The 22,720-nt window shown below is 42.9% G+C and overlaps 3 protein-coding genes across 3 annotated transcripts; all 3 read left to right on the top strand.

The window, feature by feature from the left end:
* Window positions 1–979: 979 nt before the first annotated feature.
* LOC143325260 (uncharacterized) lies at window positions 980–4,897 on the top strand. Its single transcript, XM_076738217.1, has 4 exons — window positions 980–1,086; window positions 1,369–2,125; window positions 2,533–2,958; window positions 3,048–4,897. The coding sequence occupies exons 2-4, from the start codon at window positions 1,870–1,872 to the stop codon at window positions 3,965–3,967; spliced, it is 1,602 nt and encodes a 533-aa protein (XP_076594332.1). The 5' UTR covers window positions 980–1,086; window positions 1,369–1,869; the 3' UTR covers window positions 3,968–4,897.
* Window positions 4,898–5,149: 252 nt separating this feature from the next.
* Window positions 5,150–11,020, top strand: LOC143325125 (uncharacterized). Its single transcript, XM_076738028.1, has 2 exons — window positions 5,150–5,582; window positions 5,886–11,020. The coding sequence occupies exons 1-2, from the start codon at window positions 5,192–5,194 to the stop codon at window positions 9,464–9,466; spliced, it is 3,972 nt and encodes a 1,323-aa protein (XP_076594143.1). The 5' UTR covers window positions 5,150–5,191; the 3' UTR covers window positions 9,467–11,020.
* Window positions 11,021–11,548: 528 nt separating this feature from the next.
* LOC143324808 (uncharacterized) lies at window positions 11,549–22,651 on the top strand. The gene is made up of 3 exons (XM_076737551.1): window positions 11,549–11,948; window positions 14,204–15,766; window positions 20,588–22,651. Exons 1-3 carry the CDS (start codon window positions 11,834–11,836, stop codon window positions 21,931–21,933), a joined length of 3,024 nt encoding a protein of 1,007 aa, XP_076593666.1. The 5' UTR covers window positions 11,549–11,833; the 3' UTR covers window positions 21,934–22,651.
* The last annotated feature ends 69 nt before the right edge of the window (window positions 22,652–22,720 follow it).

Below are 22,720 nucleotides of genomic sequence, written 5' to 3'. Positions count from 1 at the left end.
ATACTTAAATTTTATTTCCAAAACACTAAAGTATACCTCTTTTTAACCTGGGATGGTCTAAAAGAGCTTACACATGGGCTGAACTTTATCCTACCTGGGAAACAGCAACACAGCCAAATGACACGAGTCACTCTTTTTTTAAAATGGTGTGCACAGATACAGATGCAGCTGCCCCCCACAAAAATAGGCAAAGGTAGAGAGGACACAGATGAACTAAAATCATTTGCCATGTTTGAGTTTACAGTTGATCATATTAATGTAATTAATCATATAAATGTTACTTGAATAGTTGTAATGACATTCAACATTAACAGGTGATTGATTATTAGGAAGACCTGTAAATCTGCAAGTTGTTGCTTAGATGTCAACAATTATCAGACACAAACTCAAATGTTTTCCTGTCTTTAGCTTGAACAAAGTTCTAATAACCTCCTCCAACATTTTCTGAAGGACTCTAAACTGCTATGGATTACAGGGCGGATGGAGACAAAATGCTGAGACTGTTATTTGATTTCGTTGTGTTGAGTAGATTAGCAGAGGAATGTCATGGAAAGAACTGCTTCATTTAAAACCACTCAAACATTAATTAATGACGAGACTCTTTATTATCTACATATTGAATTGCCTACAGACACATTTGGACATTTTTATTTTTAACTTTTAATTCTTTGCTTCGCTTCTTTGGAATTTGTGAATTTCCCTTGGGGATGAATAAAGTATCTATCTATCTATCTATCTATCTATCTATCTATCTATCTATCATTTGTTTTGTATGTTCAGCTGAAGTTTTAATTGGACTTCATTAATTTGCCATTCGTCTCCATTTCCCTTCAGCTGGATCACAGTGACTCACGCACCCTCAGGGTCCCTGTGAGTCCATTGCTTACTCATCAGCTCCTTCCCAGGAAAAGTAAGAAAACTATACATTTGCTCAACATTTCCAAACCTTGATTGGTCCTGAACATACCCCCGTCAGTGACGTCAATAGTACGCGACTGTCTTCGGTTTGTGTATCGGCTGCTGAGCTAACAGCTGCACCAATTGTGTTTTGGTTTTGTTTTGCCTCCCATGTGCAGTTACCATGAGGTAAGACATACACCAGCCTCAGCTTTCTGATCATGTCTGCTCAGTTGTCGCTGGCCGCGGTTTTACCTGAAACTGTGGTAGCCTGTTAGCTTACAGCTAGCTCCATTGCAAGATCAGCACCTAATGTATGCGGAATGCGCAACCATTGCGGATGTAGTGCAGACAAAAATGCGCATCGATGCGACAGAATACAGAAGTCAACATCACTGAGCAAAACCAACAAAGCTATTTTAAAATGCTACATAGTTGTAAGCAGTGTTATGTTTTGTTGTTGTATTTCAGCTCTGAAGGCGATTCTCTGCCTGGATGATGCAGCTCGCTTTATAACAGCTGGACGTGCAGATGTAGCTCTTAAGCCTGCTCCAGGTGTTTTTACACAGTGTCTATATGTTTTCAGTAACATATCAGTGTAAATGAAAAGGGTAGACATGGATTTAAGTGGCTGCAGCTGGCCATAAAAGTCTCTGGAGTACATGCTCCAATCAGACAGTATGATTGTGTCTCTCGTCAAGCTGCAGCAATGACATGATTCATTTGAAGACCAGCGTTCAAAAAAACAACAACAGTCTTTTACAATACTTTAACTCTATTTCCTTTGAAACCACCTCATGGTGTGTGAGGCAGTTGTACCCAAAGCAGGTTCATAATTATCTGACACTATATACTCAAGAGTCCTAATGTCTGTAGCAGTAGGTTCAGTTGTACCTTGAACTTAATGGGGCAGCAGCTGCCAGGATCAGAATTGGCCCGCCAGTCAGTTCTGCTGTAAATCAGGTCTGACCCATGACTGAGTACTACGAGGAGGGGGGGCTGCTGTACGAGCAATCACCTCCCATGCACATCAAAGTGGAGTCTCCGGAGGGACCCTTTGGAGGGGGAGCCTCAGAAAACGGCTTCCCCAGGGAGGATGAGGACTCAGACGGCAGCTGTGACCAGAGCAGTGGATTACCTGGGGGGCTCCCTTTCAATGTGGTAGTGGTGCATCCGAACATCATGGCACCAGGCATGTCCTCAGACGACCTCTTGTCCATTGAACAAAGTAAGCCTGAATGAAATTACGTGCATGTCTTCATTTATTTGTGAATTTCTGCAGAGCATGTGGCTCCTAATGGCAACAGTGTATAAAACATGTGCACTTATGGAATTTATTTCATAAAATGATTTTATAAGCAGTGTGCAAAGACAGAGCCAGAATGTGCATTAATACATTTTATTTATCCAAAGACCTGCAGCATTTTGAACCAATATAATCACTCAAGGAAGGCTGAAGTCAGGTTGAGATAAATGTTGCTCTTAATGCTGTCTGCTTTGCCAAAAGTAGTTATAGTTGAACATATTTTGGAAATAATGCTGGTGAAAATACACTGGCACAGTTAGTGTATATTTAGTTTCCCTTAAGGTTTTTTCTTTCCCTTTTGGGCTGACCTCTCACCTCTCTCTCCACAGACAGAGCTATGTCGGCTGCACTTGCTGCTGGTGGTGCAGGAAAAAGAAAGAGTCGTTTCAGTGGAGCAGAGCTGGAGGTGTTGGTGTCAGAAGTCACCCGATGCGAAGGAGAGCTCTTTGGTCCTGCGGGGAGGCTCCGTCGTCGGGAGAGAGAGCGCATTTGGGCAGGAATCCTAGAGAGAGTCAACGCTGTGTCCAGAGTCCCACGTACCCTTCGAGAGGTGAAGAAGCGCTGGGACGACTTAAAGAGACGCAATGGAGGCAGGCTAGCGGATGCTCGCCACCGCAGTTGTTACCTGCCGTCCAGCAGAGGGGCCTCGATGCTCGGGCGTCCTTCTCAGACAAGCCCCAGACTTCAACAAGCCAGGCAAAAGCAAAGCACCAGACCAAAGCCCAGTTTCCCATGCTTCCCTGACTCTGATACAGGTGAAAATAAGTTGCCTGATTATCTCGACTGCTTTTATTTGTAGATTCTATAGGTGCAATTAATATTCACTTCCAATAATTCTTTGCAGGTGTAGGAGTGGAAGGATCAGAGAGAGATGGTTTGGAGAAAGATGAGGACAATCCTGAGCGTGACAGAGACATGGGAGAACCTGATTGTGAACCAGAGAACAGCATGGAGGACAAATTGGGATTAGGACTGGGTCTGGGCATAGGACCACCGCCTCCGTCAGAACGCTGGCTGCCTCCCTCCCCCCTCTACAGTGCACCTTTCCTTAATGGCAGCCCTCAGCCCAGCAGTCCTCAGCCATCACTTGGAGCACAGCAGGGTCCTCTTGAAGCCCCTCTCCGCAGCTCCTGGCTTGAAGATGAGCTCAGAGGGTTAGGGGAAGCAGCAATTCAGCTGGGAAATCGGATAGAGAAGAGTCTGCGGGAGTTTAGTGAAGGTTTCAGACAGGACATGAGAACACTTGTTGCCTCACAAGAGACATTAGCAGTCAGTCTACAACAAAACAATGTCCTCTTGCAAAGGCTGTTAGGAGTACTTGAGGCCCAGCAGCAACCACAGCCACAGCAGCATCGTGTACAACAAGCACACCAATCACAAACTTCTCAACAGCACTTACAGCCACAGCCAGCTCAGCAGCAGCAGCAGCAGCAGCAGCAGCAGCAGCAGCTACAACCCATAGAACCACAGCAGCAGCAAAAACAACAACAGCGGATTGAAGCACCACTGCAAACACACCTACAACATCAGCAGCAGCCGCATGTAGTACAGCAACAGTCACAACAGCACCAGACGCAAATACAGCAGCAACCGCTGGTCACCCAGCATGCAAATAATCAGCCAGCTGTAGCGGTGGTACCTGCACCATCGTCCCCTGACGTACATGCCACATTTCCCTCTGATCCACCCACAGACTCAAATGGAAGTGTGCAGAGGCCACGAAGAGGAAGAGCTGTTGATCACAGGCGCAGAAGAAGGCGCTGAGGAGAAAGTGCTTCGAAAGTCCAAGTGCACGTCATGCAGATATTTGATGTTTCAAAATGTGACAAGAAATTGCCCACTTTTTCTATCGACAGTGTTTCTGTAAAAATAAACTGAGTTGTTTGGAGTTTTACGTCCCACTCCATACCAGTGATCCATCTCGCACTTTAGTTTGTCTTCAGAGAGGACTGAAGTGAATAAGAATATCAGACACATGAGATCATAGGGTGGCCTTAACATTAGCTTGGTTCCTCAGACATACAAACATATTCTTGTGCTAAAAGACTTTCTTAAAAACAGTTGCTCTGTGGAGTGACAACTCCACTCATGAGACTTTCAATACCCAGACAACAACATACCATAGGTGCTGATGTTGAATATGCATGTCACTGAACATGCTTTGCAGCAGAACTCAGCAAAGCTCATGATGCTCTTACGAGTTCAGTACTGTCTCAATTCTCCTGATACACTAACTGCATTGTCATAAAGTACTTGTTATTTGCAGTTGTTACCATATATTGTAGTTATACAGCTATAGTAATTACCTGCTAATGTTTGCTTGTGCTTTTTAACAGTCTCATGGTACATACTTTCCCAGCTTTGGTTGGTTGGACAATAAAGTTAGACTGTGTTCTGTTCAGTGTGTTTGAGACAAAAATGTTACATTTTAAGAACTGACTTTTACATCACAGTAGGCTTCAGACTTTAACTCATATGTTTCTGGTGGAATTTAAAAGCATACATAAGTATGTAGGGGCTATTTATTCTAATCGTGCATGCAGTATGATGGATGTGTTTGTAGATAGTTGCAAAGAAACAGCATATGGCCATCATCGACGTAGTTTTGCACAACTTATATTTTGTAGATAGCTACTGTTCTGTTGATATGTAACTAAAGTTTAATAAAAGTCAGATATGGACCGCAAATAAATACAGATGATCACTTGTTGATTTGTCACATGGCATATAAAAAGTTAATGTAAGAGCAATGGTTATGTTGAAAAGTGTGTCTGTGCTTAGTTGTATCAGTTGTGTAGGCAGTATTTGATGTGTAGCACAACAAAATCACAGGGGTAGTAGACAGGCATTTTCTGAAATTAAAAATTAGAGTGGGTTGCTAGTAATGACAGTTTTATTTTGAAAGTTTCTACCGGAAATGGCATTCCTTGTTCAGGCTGGCTAGCATGATCCTTGTGTGTTCTGGACAAGGGGGTGCATGGGGGAAACATGGCCGCCGTAGACCCATCGGAGTCTCCAAAACGACAGGAATCCCCTGCGGAGGAGGTGGAAACATCTGGGGAGAAGAGCGAGGCGGTGGAGTCGGGATGCAGCTTAAATCAGAGAGATGAAACAACACTTAATAAAAACAACAAGAGCCCCAGTGGTGAGCAGAGACCCAGTGCTGGCAACGACGGCGGTTGTATTGCCAGCCATTCCGAGGTTAGTGTCGAGTCCGGCGCTGGAACCGACAAAACGACGTGCAATTCACCGGACGACCTAACATCGGAGAAAAATATGACGGAGGCTCCTGGGAAGGAGCAGCGGGCTTTCGACTGGTCTGAGACTGAAGACGACGACGAAGAGGCGAGAACACACAAGCAGGAAAATGATAAGTGTGGTATGCTAACGTTGTTAATGTATTTTACAGTTAGCTTTAGCCTTCAGGCTAATCTGAGCTGTAGCTCTCACTACCGGTTCAGTACACACTGTCAACTCTGCTACCGTTAATTACCATAACAAAATCAAGCTAGCATCCTGTGCTGTGAGTTAGATTATGGTCTGCACTGGAGATGGATAGCTGTGTTAGTTGCGTGCAGTTTGTTGGATTAACAACAGATGGGTTGTTTGTATATTTGTAATCAATTGTACATGTTTATTTCTGTTTACTAAGTTGTTTTTATAATGTGCTTTTCACTTTCAGACCACGATGATGCTACAGAGGGTGCTGAAGAGGTGCAGCAGGATGCACATGGTGATGATAACGTTACAGCTGGTGCAGAGGAGATTCAAGAGACAGGAAACTCACATTCTGATGAGAAGAGCACAGAGAAGGAGCCGGTGAAGGAGGTGGTGGGAGAAGTCGACGGGATAGACGACGTGGTTGAATATGACGAGGGGCAGGACGCTGATATGACAGCCAAGCCAAAAAAGTGCCGTTTGGTGTGCAAGGAGTGCGGGAAGATGTTCAACCGCCGCGAGACGTTCAACCTCCACCGCCACTTTCACGCGCACGAGGATGAGCTCACTCCCCTCACCTGTAAAGAGTGCGGCCTTACCTTTCAGCACCGCAGCAGCCTCATTAAACACAGAAATGAACATAAAGAGAAGGAGGAGCAACTTGTTACTCCAAAGAATGAGGTGCAGACAATGGAGGAGGGTAGTTTTGAATGTGCAGAATGTGAGAGGATCTTCTCTACAGTGGATAAGCTGAGGGACCACAACTGCTGCAATACAGCAGAAAAGCCTTACCACTGCCCCCTGTGCCGCCAAGAGTTCCAGTTTAAGGTGTCTGTCACTAAGCACATGATGACCCACTCCCAGGAGAGCATCTTCACATGCCAGGAGTGCAGTCAAACTTTCCCAAATAACATGGCCCTGCGCTACCACCAGCGATGTCACACCGCCCTGAAACCATACAAATGCCCAGAGTGCGGCATGGTTTTCAAGCACTACTCCGTCATGGAAGACCACCGTCGCAAGCACACAGACAACACACGCTCTCACCTGTGCAACATCTGCGGTAAGACCTTCAAGTATAGCAGCCTCCTTCATCAGCATCAGTATCTGCACACGGGCCAAAAGCCCTTCCGCTGCCCCGAGTGTGGTAAAAAATTTGCCTTTGCGCAGAACATGAAGGCACACTGCCGCCAGCATAGACTGTGCGAAACCAACTCCTCCACTGAGCAGCCCAGCAAGCAGGCCCCAGTGTCCACGCAGGAGGGGGTCAGAGGGCCGGGTAAAGAGAACACACACCAGAGCGAGGAACCGAAACGCGCGTTCAACTGCCCACTTTGTCCCCAGACCTACTGGGCACCAGCTAACCTGAGGGCCCACATGCTTATTCATGAGGCCGAGTATGAGACGCTGGAGCGAACACCCAGACCCCCCAGTGAGATTAACCAGCACTGGGACAAAGGACTCACCTGTCCCCACTGCCCATGTGTTTATCGTGATGAATCCAGTTTAAATGTACACCTGTTAAGCGTCCACAAGCCTGTAGCACAATATTTAGGAACGGTGGCAGCACCACCTAAAAAACAATTTACTCCATTAAACAGTGATAATATGCAGGGGAAATGGAGAAGTGATGGCATAAGTGTGAAGTCATACAAGTGTTCTGAGTGTGGAAAAACCTTCCGCCACCGCTCAGTATTAGAGCTGCATATGCGCATACATTCCAAGGACAAGCCTTACCAGTGCAAAGTTTGTGGCAAGGGCTTTCGATTTAGTAGCTACTTACAGCAGCATCTCATCATCCATACAGGCAAAAAGCCATACAAATGTCCCGATTGTGGAAAGGACTTCGCCTTCCTGCAGAACATGAAAACACATCAGAAGCTGCATCAGGAAAAACCTTTCCGCTGCACCAGCTGCCGCAAAGGGTATAGCGATGAGACCCAACTGCAGCACCATATGTTATCACACAATGGTGACAAACCTCATAAGTGTGACCTGTGTGACAAGAGCTTTGGATTAGCCTATCTGCTCCGTGATCACATGAACACACACACAGGAGAGAGACCTCATCGTTGTGATGAGTGTCACAAAACCTTTTCCTGGTTTAGCAGCCTGCTTGTACACCAGAAGATCCATGCTCGCAAGCGGCAGGGTTTCAGCCAGTATAATTCTTTCCCGGTGGGTGCTAGGACGAGAGGCAGGGGTAGCCGGGGGAGGAGAGGGGGGCGGCTCGTGTGGGGCTGGTCTAGGCCGTTAGGAGGCTCAGGGATGGTAAGCTCTCAGCCGTCTCCGTACCCAGTCTCTGCAATGAGAGATGCTGAGTTGCACAGAAGGGCAGCCCAGCCACAGTCTTCCATGTTCTCATCTCGCATGGATTTACAAGGCAGACAGCAGAAGGAGCCGTGGTTGTCCGAGCTGCACCCTCAACCGGTGCAGTGGAAAGTGGACGGCGGAGAGGTAATGCCTGTCCCGTCATCACAGCAGCAACATGCAGGTCACACACATTTTGACAGCCCACCACAGCCAGGACAGCAGCACCTCCATCTGAGAAGTCCAGGTTGGCCAGATAGCCCTTCAATAACTCAGTCGGGCTCCTCATCTGCTCAGAATTCAGAGTCATCACACATGAAAGAGAGTGCAGCTTCTGTTGTCAGCTCCCTCCTGGCAGCTGTGCCAAAAAAATCCAGCCCATCAGTGGTGAGTGAGATGGAGCAGCTCAGGCAGCCAAAGCCTGTTACTTGGAGTAGTACACCCACATCGACAGTACTCGCTTCCACAAGCTCTTTGCAGCATGATTTTTCTGTCCCGTCCTACATAGATGGGGCAGCTCTGTGGAGTGTCAGACCTGCTCCACTAGCAAATTCACAGGGCTCTCCAAATAGGCTTGGTCAGGAGCTTCAGCTGCCAAGATGGCCAGGTGCCCCCATGTCAACACAAAAGGAGTCATCCACTCCTCCTAAGAAAGAGGACACTAGAATGTGGGACATGAGTAATCCTCAAGTTATACCATCGACTGTTAGCCAGCCAGAGAAGCCGTGGAATGGCTGTGAGCTGCAGAAGCAGTGGACTTCAGGCCTAGCAGGTGCGTCCACCTCAGCTCAAATAGACCAAAGCAGTGCTATGCCAATTTCAACTCCTGTCTCTCATGGGGTAGGTAGCACCTTGTGGGACATACAAACACCACCAGGTATTCCAAAGACTTTAACCTCCCCTGAGAAATTAGTAAATAATCAAGATTTTCAGTTGCAGCAAAAGCAGGTATCATCTGGCTGGGCCAGTGTACAGAGTCAGACAGGTACACAGAAGGTTCCCATCTCCATTCAATACGAGCCTCATCGTTTTGGCCAGGGGATGGGAACACCAGTATGGGGCTTCCAAAGTAATCCAGTGGGTCCTCAAACGCTGCTCACTGGGCAACTCAAACCAGGAAATGGACAGGAGCTGCAGCAACAACCAATGGTAACAGGCACTCAAATAATAATAAATCAGCCTTCTCCTTTTTTCTCACCTCCACTTGCTCCGCTCCCTCCTCCTCTTGCTTTGCCAGGCCCTCACCCTCTTCACTCTGTCGCAGTTGGTGCACTCTCAAGACCTCCACACCCAAATATTTTTTTCACACCACAGGCAGTCATGAGCGAGAGGCCACACATGCCACAGACCCTGCCCCTACCTCAGCTCGCCCCACGGACAGAACCTCATAAACTCGGACCCCGTTTGCCTTTTGCTCCGGAACGTCTTCTCCAGTGCATGATATGCGGATGCTCCCTTCCTCGGGAGCTGGATCTACAAATGCATTACTTGCAACATGCACAAGGAGAGATTTGACAATTCTACACTAGCAACAAGTCTTGGTTATGTTTTGTTTTGTTTTGTTTTCTAGTTTTTCTTTCAGTGAAGCCTCACTTATTTGACCCTCAGTTGTGCAGTTTGACCAGTTGAGTGGATGGGCATTAGAAACAAAAAGATAAAAGTGAAACTTGATTTAGTCTGCACGTTGGATTTAAACTCTTTCATTTCCAAATTAGACTGCACAATGTGTGGTTTGTAATAGAGGGTGTATACATGTGCCATTAAATTACGTTCACCATCTTTTTAAATGCATTTTAACTTGTTTAAACAACTTCTGAGGGGTCCAGATTAATGAGGCTCTATGGTCTACCTTTCATTTATTGCCAATGACCTTTAGATTTAGATAATATTAGTACTTTTATAGTTCCGTTCATATGTCCTCAACCATTTGAACTGTTTCTTCATGTACAGTATACTGTGTGCCTTTTATGAGTACAGTCTGCATGTCTGCTGTCTTGATATTCTAGGCCTAGTTTGTGCTTAAGGTAGACTCAACAATGTGACCTCACTCCCAAAACACAGAGCAACTCTTTCTAAGATACTGTAAAGAAATGAAGGTTTTTGCTTTTGAGGAGGGGAGGAACGGGTTGTTGGGCTCACCAATTACATGTCAGAACATACAATGGAAAGCTGACTACATACAGTATAACCCTGTTAGGAAGTTCGTATTCACAGGGCCACTGGTTGGGTCCAAGTATCTCATGAGCAAAATCCACATTTTAATTTGGTCAAAAGCAACAGGATCTCAAGAAAATGTGACGGTTACATGTAAAGGTCATTTCACAGTGGGAGTTTTCTGTAAATTTAACACTTGAGGGATTATTGGAAAAGGGAGGAAGTAGAGTCATTACACAATTATTGATGACACTGTTGTCAAATAATGAATTTTGTAATAAAACTGGGATTTATGTGATGTTTTGTCATTAATAGTTTGTACAATGGCAAGACAAACATGAAACTGATTAGATAAAATGGGCCAATCATGTCCAATCAAATTCAGCAAATTTCTGGCAAAGTGTCATGACTTGATATACTTGATAATAAGATTAATAATTAAATTAGATTAAAGCGGATTGTGGGTGAAAGTACTTAGCACCCACTGTAAACTGATGAGTGCCATTTAATGTGTCTCACACCAGAATGACTTTCAGATTGGAATGTACCCATATTTATAAAATGAAGTCCACTTTTGAGTACAATTCAATGTGTTTTTTGTGAATACTGAATTCCATAACTGTAGATTTAGCTGAGTACAGAATCCCATCTCCTCTGTTATGATCATGGGCATTTGAGTAGCTTTGGTGCCCCAATATAAGTGACTGAAAATCTTCATTACTACTGTAAAATAAAGACATGGTCCATTGTTTTTTTTTTTTTTTCTAAGTCCCTGTGCGTTTTAACATTCAGCGTCTTAACATTCAGAAACACATGTGCCCTTCTACCTCTATCCACTGTTTTAGCATGGAAAGAAATAGAAATTTCCCATGATGTCCACATATTGGATTAAATAAAACTTGCCTTTGATTATAATGATGTGTTGCACTGTACTTGTTAGCTAAATCTAATTCAGTGTTTTGAATTTGCCTGTGGAAATTCAAAAGTATGGAAAACAAGTTTCCGTCAAGGTTGATGAAGGCATAACTGTGATGAAAATTAAGTATTTTCTGAATGAAGTTCTGTCTGTCTGGGATAACATAAATGCTGGGACTGAAATTCCCCAACCGAAATCCCACATACATCCCTAACATTACTAATTGATCCTTAGAACACTTCCCACAAAATGTGTCTGAATGAACCACATCTGAAAATGTTTGTGCTGGGAAATAATTTATCTGAGTGTTTTCCAGTGCTGGTGTGGTCAGTGGGGACAAAAATTGACCTATGGTTTAAAAGATTAAAAAAAAAAAAATTAAACTTGTTAGATTTGCTTGGAGCCAGTTAGACGCTACTCAGCCAGTCTAACTCAATGAGTAAATCCCATTGAGAAAGATTCACTCTACATTCATACTGTAGTGAACTGACTGCAGGTCAACCGTGTTTGCTTGAAGGAAACAAAACAGAAGAAGAAGAATCCACTTCCGCTCAGATGCACGGCCACACATCGCCGGTGTGTTCGCGAGACAGCTAGCAGCGCTGTACATCAGTCGCGTTTGCCAAAAACGTTACAAAATGCTGCCTTGTTATGTGGTAACGGACTAGATCAACATACTCATTGTTTCATTGTTTTTAAGCTTTGCTCTGCGCCGAGTGACTCCGGTTAAGAAAAACCAAAGCAACGGTGGCGCTGTTAAGCTAACGAGCACTAGCTAGAATAAGCTAGCACTACCAAACAGCCACGCCAAGATGGACGAAGCTACTGCCGCGGCGATCACGGAGGACGGAGCTAGAAAGAGACCCCACCATGGAGATACGGCATCTGAAAACAACGTCGATCCATCGACTGAGGACACCAGTGATGGTAAGTATCCAGTGGCCGTCATTCAAAAGTTAATGGAGCTATCAATACACCACCAGGGTGTTCAGGCGTTATGACCTACATCAACTTCAGCGCAGGGAAAGTTAATTGCTTGTGGCAAAATATCAACACTTTTGCCACAAATGTGCAACGCTAACAATTAGCATTGCCTGAGCTTGCATTGTTGTATATTCACGCCTGGTCGTTTGCCTCTTTCATTGATGGATGATCAGTGCTGTTTTTTGAATAAACGCAGCAGTGGTCCGAGACAGAGCTGACACACAACCATGTGGAAATTGATTTAAAAAATAGAGTTTGGTAGTTTACATATCAGGTTTTGTCAATAATGTTTACATCGAAGTATAATATAAAAAATCCATTATTAGCAGTGTAACGTTGTTCAAAGTGGTGATGTAAAAGAAAAGAAAAGGCTATTGCTATGGTCCAATTGAACAGTGTCTAATATGTGGCCAGGCCAAGCTGAGAAGCCAGATACATGGACAGCTGACCTGCAATTATTAAAATTTTTAAGCCACAAAACATTTAACAAGCAGATTATTGTCTTATTTCATTTGTAGATGCTTGAAATCTGATGAGTTCAAGCACAGTGTTATTCTCTCTTACAGAGCTTAATGTAATGCATTTTTTTTTATTATATTTAGTTTTGTTACATTTAGTAGCATTTGTATAAAATGCAGTTCAATGGCAGAGCATATGCTTTCCATCAATGAGGCTGCAGAGTCAATCTACAGAGTCTCCACTTTGGACTTACTCATGTTACGCTTCTCTGTTCAGTTGCTTTCACATCAGTGTGCACTTGAACTGGTAGTTTAGCTTCATGTGCTACCTAGAATAACAGTTTTCCTGACCAGACACTGACACAGAAACAAACTCAAAATGTATTTATAATGTAGTTTATTCTCTATCCAGGCACTTCTTTGTGTGCAAAATGAACATACAAAGAATGTTACTGCCCCCTTCAGATCACATGTTGAATGGATGGTACAAATGATTCAGATAAACTAACCTTTTAGAAGGATATGTTGTATAATGGTAATTTCAGCATGTTAGTTCTTTTTAAGAACTTGACATGATTGTATAACTGCTGGCAGGACAACATTGTCCAATTACCCTTATACAAGGTTTTGGTGTGAGTAAGCAAAGACATGAGTTTTGATTGGTCACAGTGCCTTCAAATTGGGTAGTGTTAACCTTCGTTGTGTAGACTCTCTGTATGAATAGTGCACATGGACAACCCACAGATCTTTTAGAACTTCATAAATAAACACAGTATCAATTGAAATACTTTCATTATGGTCAAGTACACTGACCTTAACAATGATGGACCCAGGGGGAGGAAGTTACATGTGTCTCTTCACATGGCAATGCAACAACAAAAAAGTTGTTGAAAAGAGAACAATGAGGAGTTTTGCGGCGTCTGTTTTTGTTGTTGAGTGTCAGACAACAATGTTGTCACTACTTAAACTGCTTGTACTTCAAGCATATTGTGTACTTAACTTTCTGTCATCAACATGACTACCAAGTGCAACTTGAGGGGAGCATCATACTATCTTGAATCTTGTCTCAGACTAAAAGGTCAACCTTTCTAGATGTGCAGGTATCACCTGCCGATGATAAGTTTAATGCTTTAATGGGCACATATATGGCTGTTTAATCCAGATGTTTCACCTAATGAAAGCACTTTACAGTTTAATGCAACTTCAGCTTTGATCAGCAAAGGTGCTTTTAATAACTCTCTGACTCATTGGTGAAAATGGACATAATAATCCAACTTGTTCTTTTAAGAACATGGTCAATCATGCCTGAAGTAATTCTGTTCCGTTTTTGAATTCAGGACAGTGTAGGCCATTCAATTCGATTTGTGGAAGTAGTGTCAGGTTTACAGTGAAGAAAATCTGTGTTTTTCTTCCACAACCCTGTGGTGCAGTACCACAGTCTATTGGTTTGTCTGTTATAAAATTCAACATATTCTGCACCAGGCCTATCAAATAATCAAATGATTGAACTTCACAAAGGTCGGTTGACTAAAGCATTGTATTCACTCCATGTAATGAAATGAAATGCGTGTTTTGTTTTTTATGGACAATGTTGTATTTGTGATTATACTGTAAACTCTAATTGACTTTAAAATAAAGACATAATATGCAACTGTGTTTTTGTGATTTTTTTTTTTCTGTCTTTCTTTCTCTGAAAGCAGGAGTGCCTTTGACCTCCTATTTTCCCCTTTCTATTTTTAGGGGTTGGGGTTTTCTGCTGTCGCGATTGTGGAGAAGCCTTCAGAGAGGAGGCAGCCTACTTGGAGCATCGCCATCAACACCTGCAAGAAAGCATGTATTTAGACAACCAGTTGGATGATTTAGATAATGCAGGAAAGGACAGTGAAACAGCTAAATTCTGTACTTTATGTTCACTCTCGTTTGTTGAACCAAGTGAGTTCCACTCGCACATGGAGGAGAACCATGGTCAAACCTCTCTGAAGGAGACTAGTTTTCAGATCAATTCTGGGATAACAAAGCAGCACACCTATGAATGTCCAGACTGTGGGAAATGTTATGGTGTGATTGGACACTTTCTCAACCATCAGCGCTCACACAGACAAGCCTCCAAATCAGTTTTTCATGACCTTGAACATTTGAAAAAGAAGTCATTCCAGTGCGAGTCTTGTGGGAGGAATTATTCTCGTGCTTCAGCTCTTGATGCACACCGGCGTTGTCATGAAGAAAAGTTAGTAAAGTCACGGAACAGGGGTTCAGGAGAGGCTTGTCATACTGAGGAATCAGTTGTTGAAGCCAAACCCAGTGAAAATCAGATAGATGATACTCCTGAAAAACCTTTTAAGTGTTCATGTGGTAAAGCCTTTACTGCTTTGATGCGCCTTAAAACGCATCAGCGATTTAGCCGCAACAGTCAGTGCTCTCCAGAAGAAATGAAAGAGAAACCAAAGAAAAGCTGCACTGAGTTTTACTGTAATGAGTGTAAAAAGGGCTTCAGTGGCCATATCGCCCTCTTCAACCATCAGCGATGGCATGCCAATCACTCAAATGATTCAGCGAAAAGATTCCCATGTGAGGAATGTGGAAAAGTATTTATGACTCTAACGTTCTACTACAGGCACCAACGCATGGTGCACAGCGAGGAAGCCCCAGCCAAGTCTTTCCTTCATCAAGTGTGTCAACTACAGAAGAAGGCGTTTGAATGTAAAGATTGTGGCCTCAAGTTTTCCAGGGCTTCAGCACTCCACTCCCATCAGCTTCACCACACAGATGTTTTCAGAGAATCGGAGAAGGACGCCCAGATGCGCAACTCTCTGCTTCCTCAACAAAAAAATCTGGAAAGTGAAACAAAGGAGGCTGAGCAAGAAAAAGTGGAATCTGAGAATCTGCTTCCCTCCAATATAACTGAAGAATATGTAAATGAGATTGATGAAGATGTGGAAAGTTATGAACCTGGGGACTTTAATGTACAGGTGATCAGTGGAAGTGAATCTGAGGAAGAGCCCGTCGAAGACCTGAATCCTGATCTTGAGCTGCTGTGTGAATCAGATCAGGAAGTACGAGATGACGACACTGAAGTTTCCCCCAGTAGTGCTGTTTCAAAACCAGAAATGGATTTGAAAATTGTACAAATTGACTTTGAGCAAGATGATGTGCAGTGTGCACCGATAGCGAGGGAAGCTGAGAATAAAGCGACAGAGGAAAGATTTGATTGTCCAGAGTGTTACCGCTGGTTTTCTAGTGCCTCATCACTGCGCGTTCACAGAATGTGGCATGGCATTCGTAAGAGAAGACAACAGACTCAAGGTCAGTCAGTGGCAGACTCAAGGTCAGCCAGTAGCTATGCAGCACACCACAGCCACATACAGCAACACAAGAATGAAAACACAAGCAGTGATGTCTTGTACCTGGCAGAGGGATTAGAGAAGAAAACTTTGACATGCAATGAGTGTGGTAAATGCTTCTCACGTTTGTCTGCTTTAGTCTCTCATCAGTTGCATCATCCCAAAAGAAAACAATTCCAATGCCCAGATTGCATGATGTCTTATTTGCATGCAGCTAGCTTGTTTAACCATATGAAAATCTGCTCCACACAAAAGAAAGAGAATATTTCTGTCACTAAGAAAGAGTACAATCCAAAGAAAACCCTTCTAGGCCCAAAGATTTATCATTGTGAACAATGCGGGAAGGGTTTTTGGTCTCTAGGAGCTTACTCTCACCACAAGCAAAGTCCGACTCAGTGTGCAGATTTGAGGCTAAGAAAGGGTGTTGCAGGATCTTTGCGCTCTGTTAATGGACACCCACGCTCCAGTGTTAAGGTTGCATGTCCAGTGTGTGGTAGAAAGTTCCGTCACAAGGGCATTATGGCATTGCACATGCGAAAACATGAAAATGGAAATCATAAATGTGAACTCTGCAACAGGTCGTTCCGTCTTTTTTCCAGCCTCCTCAGACACCAGGTTGTGCATAATGACCAGTTACTCCCGCCGCCTATTAAGTCTTTCCAGCATCAGGTTGAGCAGTTGAAGAAGAACACGTACAGCTGTCCTGACTGCGGGAAGCTGTTTTCACGTGCCAAAGCACTTCAGTTTCACATGAAAAGCCATGGGTATGAGATTGGACACTCACAATCATCACCAAGATCTGCTGTCACACTGGAAGACCTCCAATGTGCAACATGCCTCTCACATTTCAACAACAAGGCCTCTTTGAGGGCTCATCAAAAACTTTGCATTAAGAGAAACCGTCAGGCCGTGGATTGTCAGACAGAATCCTCAGAAAATAATGATACCCTAAAACTGCACGAGGATAGTATAAATGTCAGCACACAGGAAAACTCTGAGCAAATCACAGTTAAAGCTGAAGTAAGTGAAATGGAGAGTGGGGAGCCTAAGATGGAAGTTGATACGAGTGTTGGCAACTTAGAAAACCCAAATACAAATGATTTGAAATATAAATGCAAGAAGTGCGACAGAAGCTTTTCGGTGGTAGGAGCTTTGAATTTTCATAAAAGAATTCACGCTGAAGGTTACAAATCTGTAGCAAAAGTAAAATTGTCCATGTCTTCAATGCTTAAGAAAACTAAACAGGAAGAGCCAAGTAAAGGACTGTTTCACTGCTCAGACTGTGGGAGGCGATTCATGTCCAACTCAGCCCTCGGCTCCCACAAAAGATGGCACAGAGAAAAGAAGTTTTCACGGTCCTTGCTAAAAGATGATGATTTGAAATCTGTCGGCTACAAGACAGAGGGTGGACCTTTTCAGTGCCACAAATGTGGCAAACAGTTTTTTAACCATTGTGTTCTGCAGCGCCATCAGATGTTCAATCCTCTGTGTCAAACCAAAAGTGAGCCAGAGCCTTATTCAGACAGTAGTGTGGAGAGCAAAAGCGCCCTGATTTCACAGAGTTTGGAGGTTTCATGTCCAGAAAGTGAAAAAACATTTCTGCAAGGTTCACTGCTCACTGCCCACTGTGAAGATGAGCACAGCAACCCATTTGAAGCTGCCGATCATCAAGGAGATGCGCTCACCTTAGTTAACCAGGACCCAGAACAGGTTGACATCGACTTCAGTAGGAGTGAGTCAGTGTCGAAGACACTGAAGCCAAAAACGCACCAGTGTCCCCTCTGCTCTATGACCTTTTCCAAAGCAAGAGGTCTGCATGCCCACAAATGGCAGGCACACTCAAAGAGAACAAAAGTCAAAAATAAGGCTACGAAAGAGCCCATTACCTCAAGCAGTGATGTCAGAAAGACAGAAGATTTAGCTGTAGACAGAACTACAGTGACCATGAAAAACCATGTTGACAGAGGAAAGAAGAAAATTGGACCGGACCCCTCACCTGTGAAGTCTGTCTCATGCGTTGATCGTGGTGGTGAGCAGTGTAGTTCTGCAGGTGCCCTCCTTGACCGTGAGAAAGTATGCCTGGAGGTAAAGCATGGGTCTAAATGGGAGATCCAAACTCCTGACAGCATGGCTGAGGTTTCCCAACCTCTTAGCCGTCTGTTGGAGCACACAGCCAAATGCCTCTTCAAGTGTGATAAGTGTGGGAAAGCTTTCCAAACGGAGGAACAATTAGGAACCCATAAGACCAAGGCAAGGAGCCGGCCTTATTGTTGCGCCCTGTGCTGCCATGGCTTTTGGACAGAGAATCAGCTGCAGCAGCACCTCGCCTGGCATGATGAAGTCCGCTGTCGTCTCCCAAACGAAGTTCGCTATAGGCTTAGTGCTGCTATAACCCCGAAGCCTCTAAAACCCAACATCCCCACTGCTGAGAGCAGAGGGAAGTCATTCCCATCCTCTGTGCTGAACCAACCTTCACTCAACCCAGACAGCCAGACACAAAGTAGCCATAAGTGCCAACATTGTGGCAAAGCCTTTCTTTCACCAACAGCGTTACAGAAACATGAAACTCAGCACTGTAACAATGACTCGTATCATTGCTCGATTTGCCCCCGGACCTACAGTGAAATACAGGACCTTATTGACCATCACCAGGAATGTATTGGTGATTTCAAAAATGCAGAGTGATGCCCCTGCTGCTGTCTCCTCAGGAGGCCTCACTTGCCTTGAATGTGGAACTGCTGATTTGCACCAGCAGTATGTTGAGTATGCCCCGTCGAGTGTATTAGACTAAACCTGGAAAGGATGAAATGAAGACACTGTAAATTGTGGATTTTTGTTTTTTTTTCTGGAGGCTGCCAAACTACTTCAAAATTCCTCCCTTGACCTTTATTTAGGCTAAGTAGGAACATGATTTTCCAATTGTTTCTGTATTATTTGAGAATTTTTTTATGTTAAAAAAAAAAGCACTTCCTTTGTTTATATTCCTATTCTCAGGCTGTCCTTTACACTGGATTAGAATGTGTACAATTGTTACAGAGTAACCCCTTTAGTTTTCACTAATGTATAGTTTCGAGCTAGTTTTTGATTTGTCCTTGTTTTGAATAGACCTGTCAACTGGACTCTGTTAATATACTTTGAGGATCACTGGCTGAAGTATGGTAGCTCCTATGTGGATACTTTAAAAAATGTATGCATGTAGATGTTTTTCCTCCTGCATTTAAATATTCCCAGAAAATGAAAAGTGCTGCTGACACACTACTTATTGCAAAGCTTAAGAGCTTAATAACTGCACAACAAATATATACTCATTTTGCTGGTGCCATTTTAAATACCCGAGGTTTGGCTGAACGAGGACCTGTGTGCATATTTGCAGAGAAGATAAGATATATGAAATTCAGTAATGTTCACTATTTATATGAAAATGTCCTCATGTAGATCTTTACAGCCTTTACGACCACAAAAAATTTCACATTCAAGTAATTGTAATTTACATACAGCACTTATAGCATTAGTTGATGTACAAGCTCCCACGTTCTTTCCTTTTCAGTATTATATTTCTATGGTTTTGGAAGATTATTCATTACTTTAGCTAGAATAGCATTTATGTAACATAGTTGCTAGTCTACTGTACCACTTACGCAGTGGGAAAAGTATTTGTATTGTACAAGAGACTTACTTTGCTATATTAATTTATGATTTTTTTTTTTTTTCCTCTAGATGACCAATATACCGTTTGACTACTTGTGTTACTTGCTGTTTCTAAAACAATGAAGAAAAGGTTCTCGAAAAAGTTAAGAATAAACTTGATAACTTTTGCTTGAATTGTTTTGTTGTGTGATTAATTGAGCCTCAGTTTAGTTGATGTGGACCTATGTGGACTCACCAGTCTGCTTTGTTAATGTTTCTGTTTCCCCATTGGCACTCCTCTTTTGCGCTGTTAGTGCTGGCCGTGTATTTGGTTTTTATTAGCACATTATCGCAGCATTACAATTAACCAGTAATTGTGACACAAATGTCATTTTTAGACCAAAAATAGCTTCATGGAGGTGTTTGCTTTGTTAATTAGTCACTACAGATTGTCAGCCTTTTTCACACACACAACATTATGGATATGGAGTCACAGTTTGTCACAGAATCTTTATAGATATTTATGTCTTAAATTCTAATCAAATTGAAGTTGACGTTAACTAATGCATTAAATAGACATTTAATTTTCCAATTTCTAATATGTACTTATTCTAACTTTAAATGATTAATAATTCAAATTACAGAATTCATTGTGAGAACACAAAATTATTCATTCCTCCATTTATGAATCAGTCTTTTGATATTAAATCATCTCAGAATTCATATGTGTCCTGCTGTAATATTTAAAACAGTTTTTGTGGTTGCTTTAATTGCAAGACATCGTTTCATAATTAACAGACATGTAAGCAATATGCCATCGAACAAGTCCAACCCCCAGAGCAAAGCTGGTGCACTCCTGGCTCCACAGATGATTTGCTTGGTTTACAGACATAATCAAAAAGGCTAAAAAGAAATGTTTTAATAAAGAATTCTCTGAAATACTTTAGACTGTCTGTGAATGAAGAGAAGATCACAGATCAATCCTGTAAGTTTTACCTGCTGCAGTCAAACGTCAGTAAGGTCACCAGTAATGACTGCACTTAAACTACTGCTGGACTCGTACTGTTCATAATGATCTGTTGAAGAAAATGTCATCTATGTACTGACTGTTCTTACTGACAAAGTGTCTAAATTGGTCCCTTTTCTTCTCTTGTAGTCAAACAGTTCAGCATTGCATGTAAGGATTGTGGACTGAAGTTTACACACCGTGAAGTCTTCAAGACTCACCTGCACCAGCATGCCCTGGAAGAGGAAGAGGAGAAGGAAGACGAAGAAAAAGCCCAGACGGGAGACGACAGGAATCCTGCAACAGAACTGGATTCCGGGAGAGGATACAATCGAGAAAACAGTGATGCAGACGGGTGTGATGTGAGCAGGTCAGCGCAGACAAAACCTTCAAGCTCAATGCAAGATGTTGGAGTCGTCTCAATGAATGAGAAACTTCGGAAGGTTTATTCGTGTTTGATCTGTGGGAAGGTTTATACGTACCTGGTTTCATTCAGAAAACACCAACGGCTGCATGAAAACCAGGCACCTACAACAAAAAGTCAGCACGTCGAGGATTTGCATAAATATGAGTGTCCAGACTGCGGGATGTCATTTATCAGGCGAGCACGGCTCCTTGATCACCTGAGAGTTCACATGTCACGGGAACCATTCAAATCAAAACCTCCCAGATGTGAGCAGTGTAACAAAGACTTCAGTTCTCTAAAGTCATGGATGGCCCACCTTGATCTCCATAAACAGAAACCGTTTTGGTGCTTAAGTTGTGCCAAAGGCTTTACAGATGAAGGGGCACTAGATAAACACCTTCAGAGTCACAATCTGAAGCAACATGAGTGCAATACTTGCCATAAGAGCTTCCACATGTCCACACACCTTATTAATCACTACAACATCCACACTGGAGTGAAACCTCACCAGTGCACAATTTGTGGGAAGAGCTTTTCTTTCCCTGGAAATCTAAATTCACACAGAAAGAAACATTTTAGAGTTTATATTGGGTCCAGTGGGAGATCCCTGGGGATCAAGCATTCTGCGATTATTGCAAAGAGGCGCATTCTTAAAATGAAGAGACGTATTCTCACTAGTGTGAAAGAGGAGTCGGAAATGGATACAGACATGGAAGAGCAGCCAGGAAACGAAGAACACGCAGAGAAAAGTGAACCTAGAGAACCACGAGAGGATGCTGAGTTTGGGGATCATGCGGACTCTGAAGACTCGGACTGCGGAGAGCCTATGCATCACTTCAAGCCTTCAAAGCCACTTGGCTCAGATGGACCTGATCCACCCGATGAGCTGAAATCAGAAACTGTAACGTCACAAGTGGGACAGGAGCTGGACGAGTCACAGGCAACACGCAGGCACAGAGAGCACAAGTATTGGGAATGGGAGTGTTGTGAATGTGATATGGGCTTTGATGAAATGGAAAAGCTGCATTTGCATTATATAAAACATGCTACTGGGGAGCTGCCTATACCACTGGATGGTGTTGAGGCCTGAAGGCTCACAGAAGCATTTATTCTATCATACTGACGCCATTCATGACCTCAATAGTGACTCTCTTTGCAGTTGATATCATTTAGGACAGTGAAGAGCTTTTATCCTTTAATTTTACCTTATGGTTAAAGATTAATTGTTTAGTGTACTGAGAACTTTGATGAACTGGTCCTGTTGTAGCTACACTACATGATGGACAAATGTTCCTGTGCAGATCGGTAATATATGACTGTCTTCAACGGAGGAAGCCTTAACGTGTGTGTTTTTGATCTGTGAACTGAGATGAAAACTAGGTGTTGCAAAACATTGTCATGAACCAAAAGAAAAAAAAGAGAAAATTGAAATAAAGCTTCCTACCTCGATTTTTGAAACCCAATAAAATGAAACCTAATCAAAATGTTTTTAGTGTTTATCTTTATGTACAGATGGGAAAGGATGTGTCTTACACTGTTTGACTCACACTGTTTGAATGAACAGAGATTACGCTATGCCGTGGACTGTGGGACTATTTAGGAGACAAATCTTTGTGACTGGAATAATTTTGAGCTTTGCGCTCGGGCACTGCTTTTTCCCAGCATGTTGTGCCACCGTTATTTATCCTGAGGCTTATTGAAATATTCATGTAAGAACTACACTATGTTTTTTTTTTTTTTTTCAATATTTTATGAATTTGTTTTATATTCTAGACAACAATGTACAAATAAAATTTCTGAATGCCTACCACCTGTGCCAAAACTAAAACTGAAACAATGACAACTTAACATTTATTGTAAAGAAATATAACAATTAA

Source organism: Chaetodon auriga, chromosome 8 (genome assembly GCF_051107435.1).
Source record: "Chaetodon auriga isolate fChaAug3 chromosome 8, fChaAug3.hap1, whole genome shotgun sequence".
Taxonomy (NCBI): Eukaryota; Metazoa; Chordata; class Actinopteri; order Chaetodontiformes; family Chaetodontidae; genus Chaetodon; species Chaetodon auriga.
The sequence above is the reverse complement of the archived record's forward strand: the minus strand, read 5'-3'. Positions and strand labels throughout refer to the sequence as shown.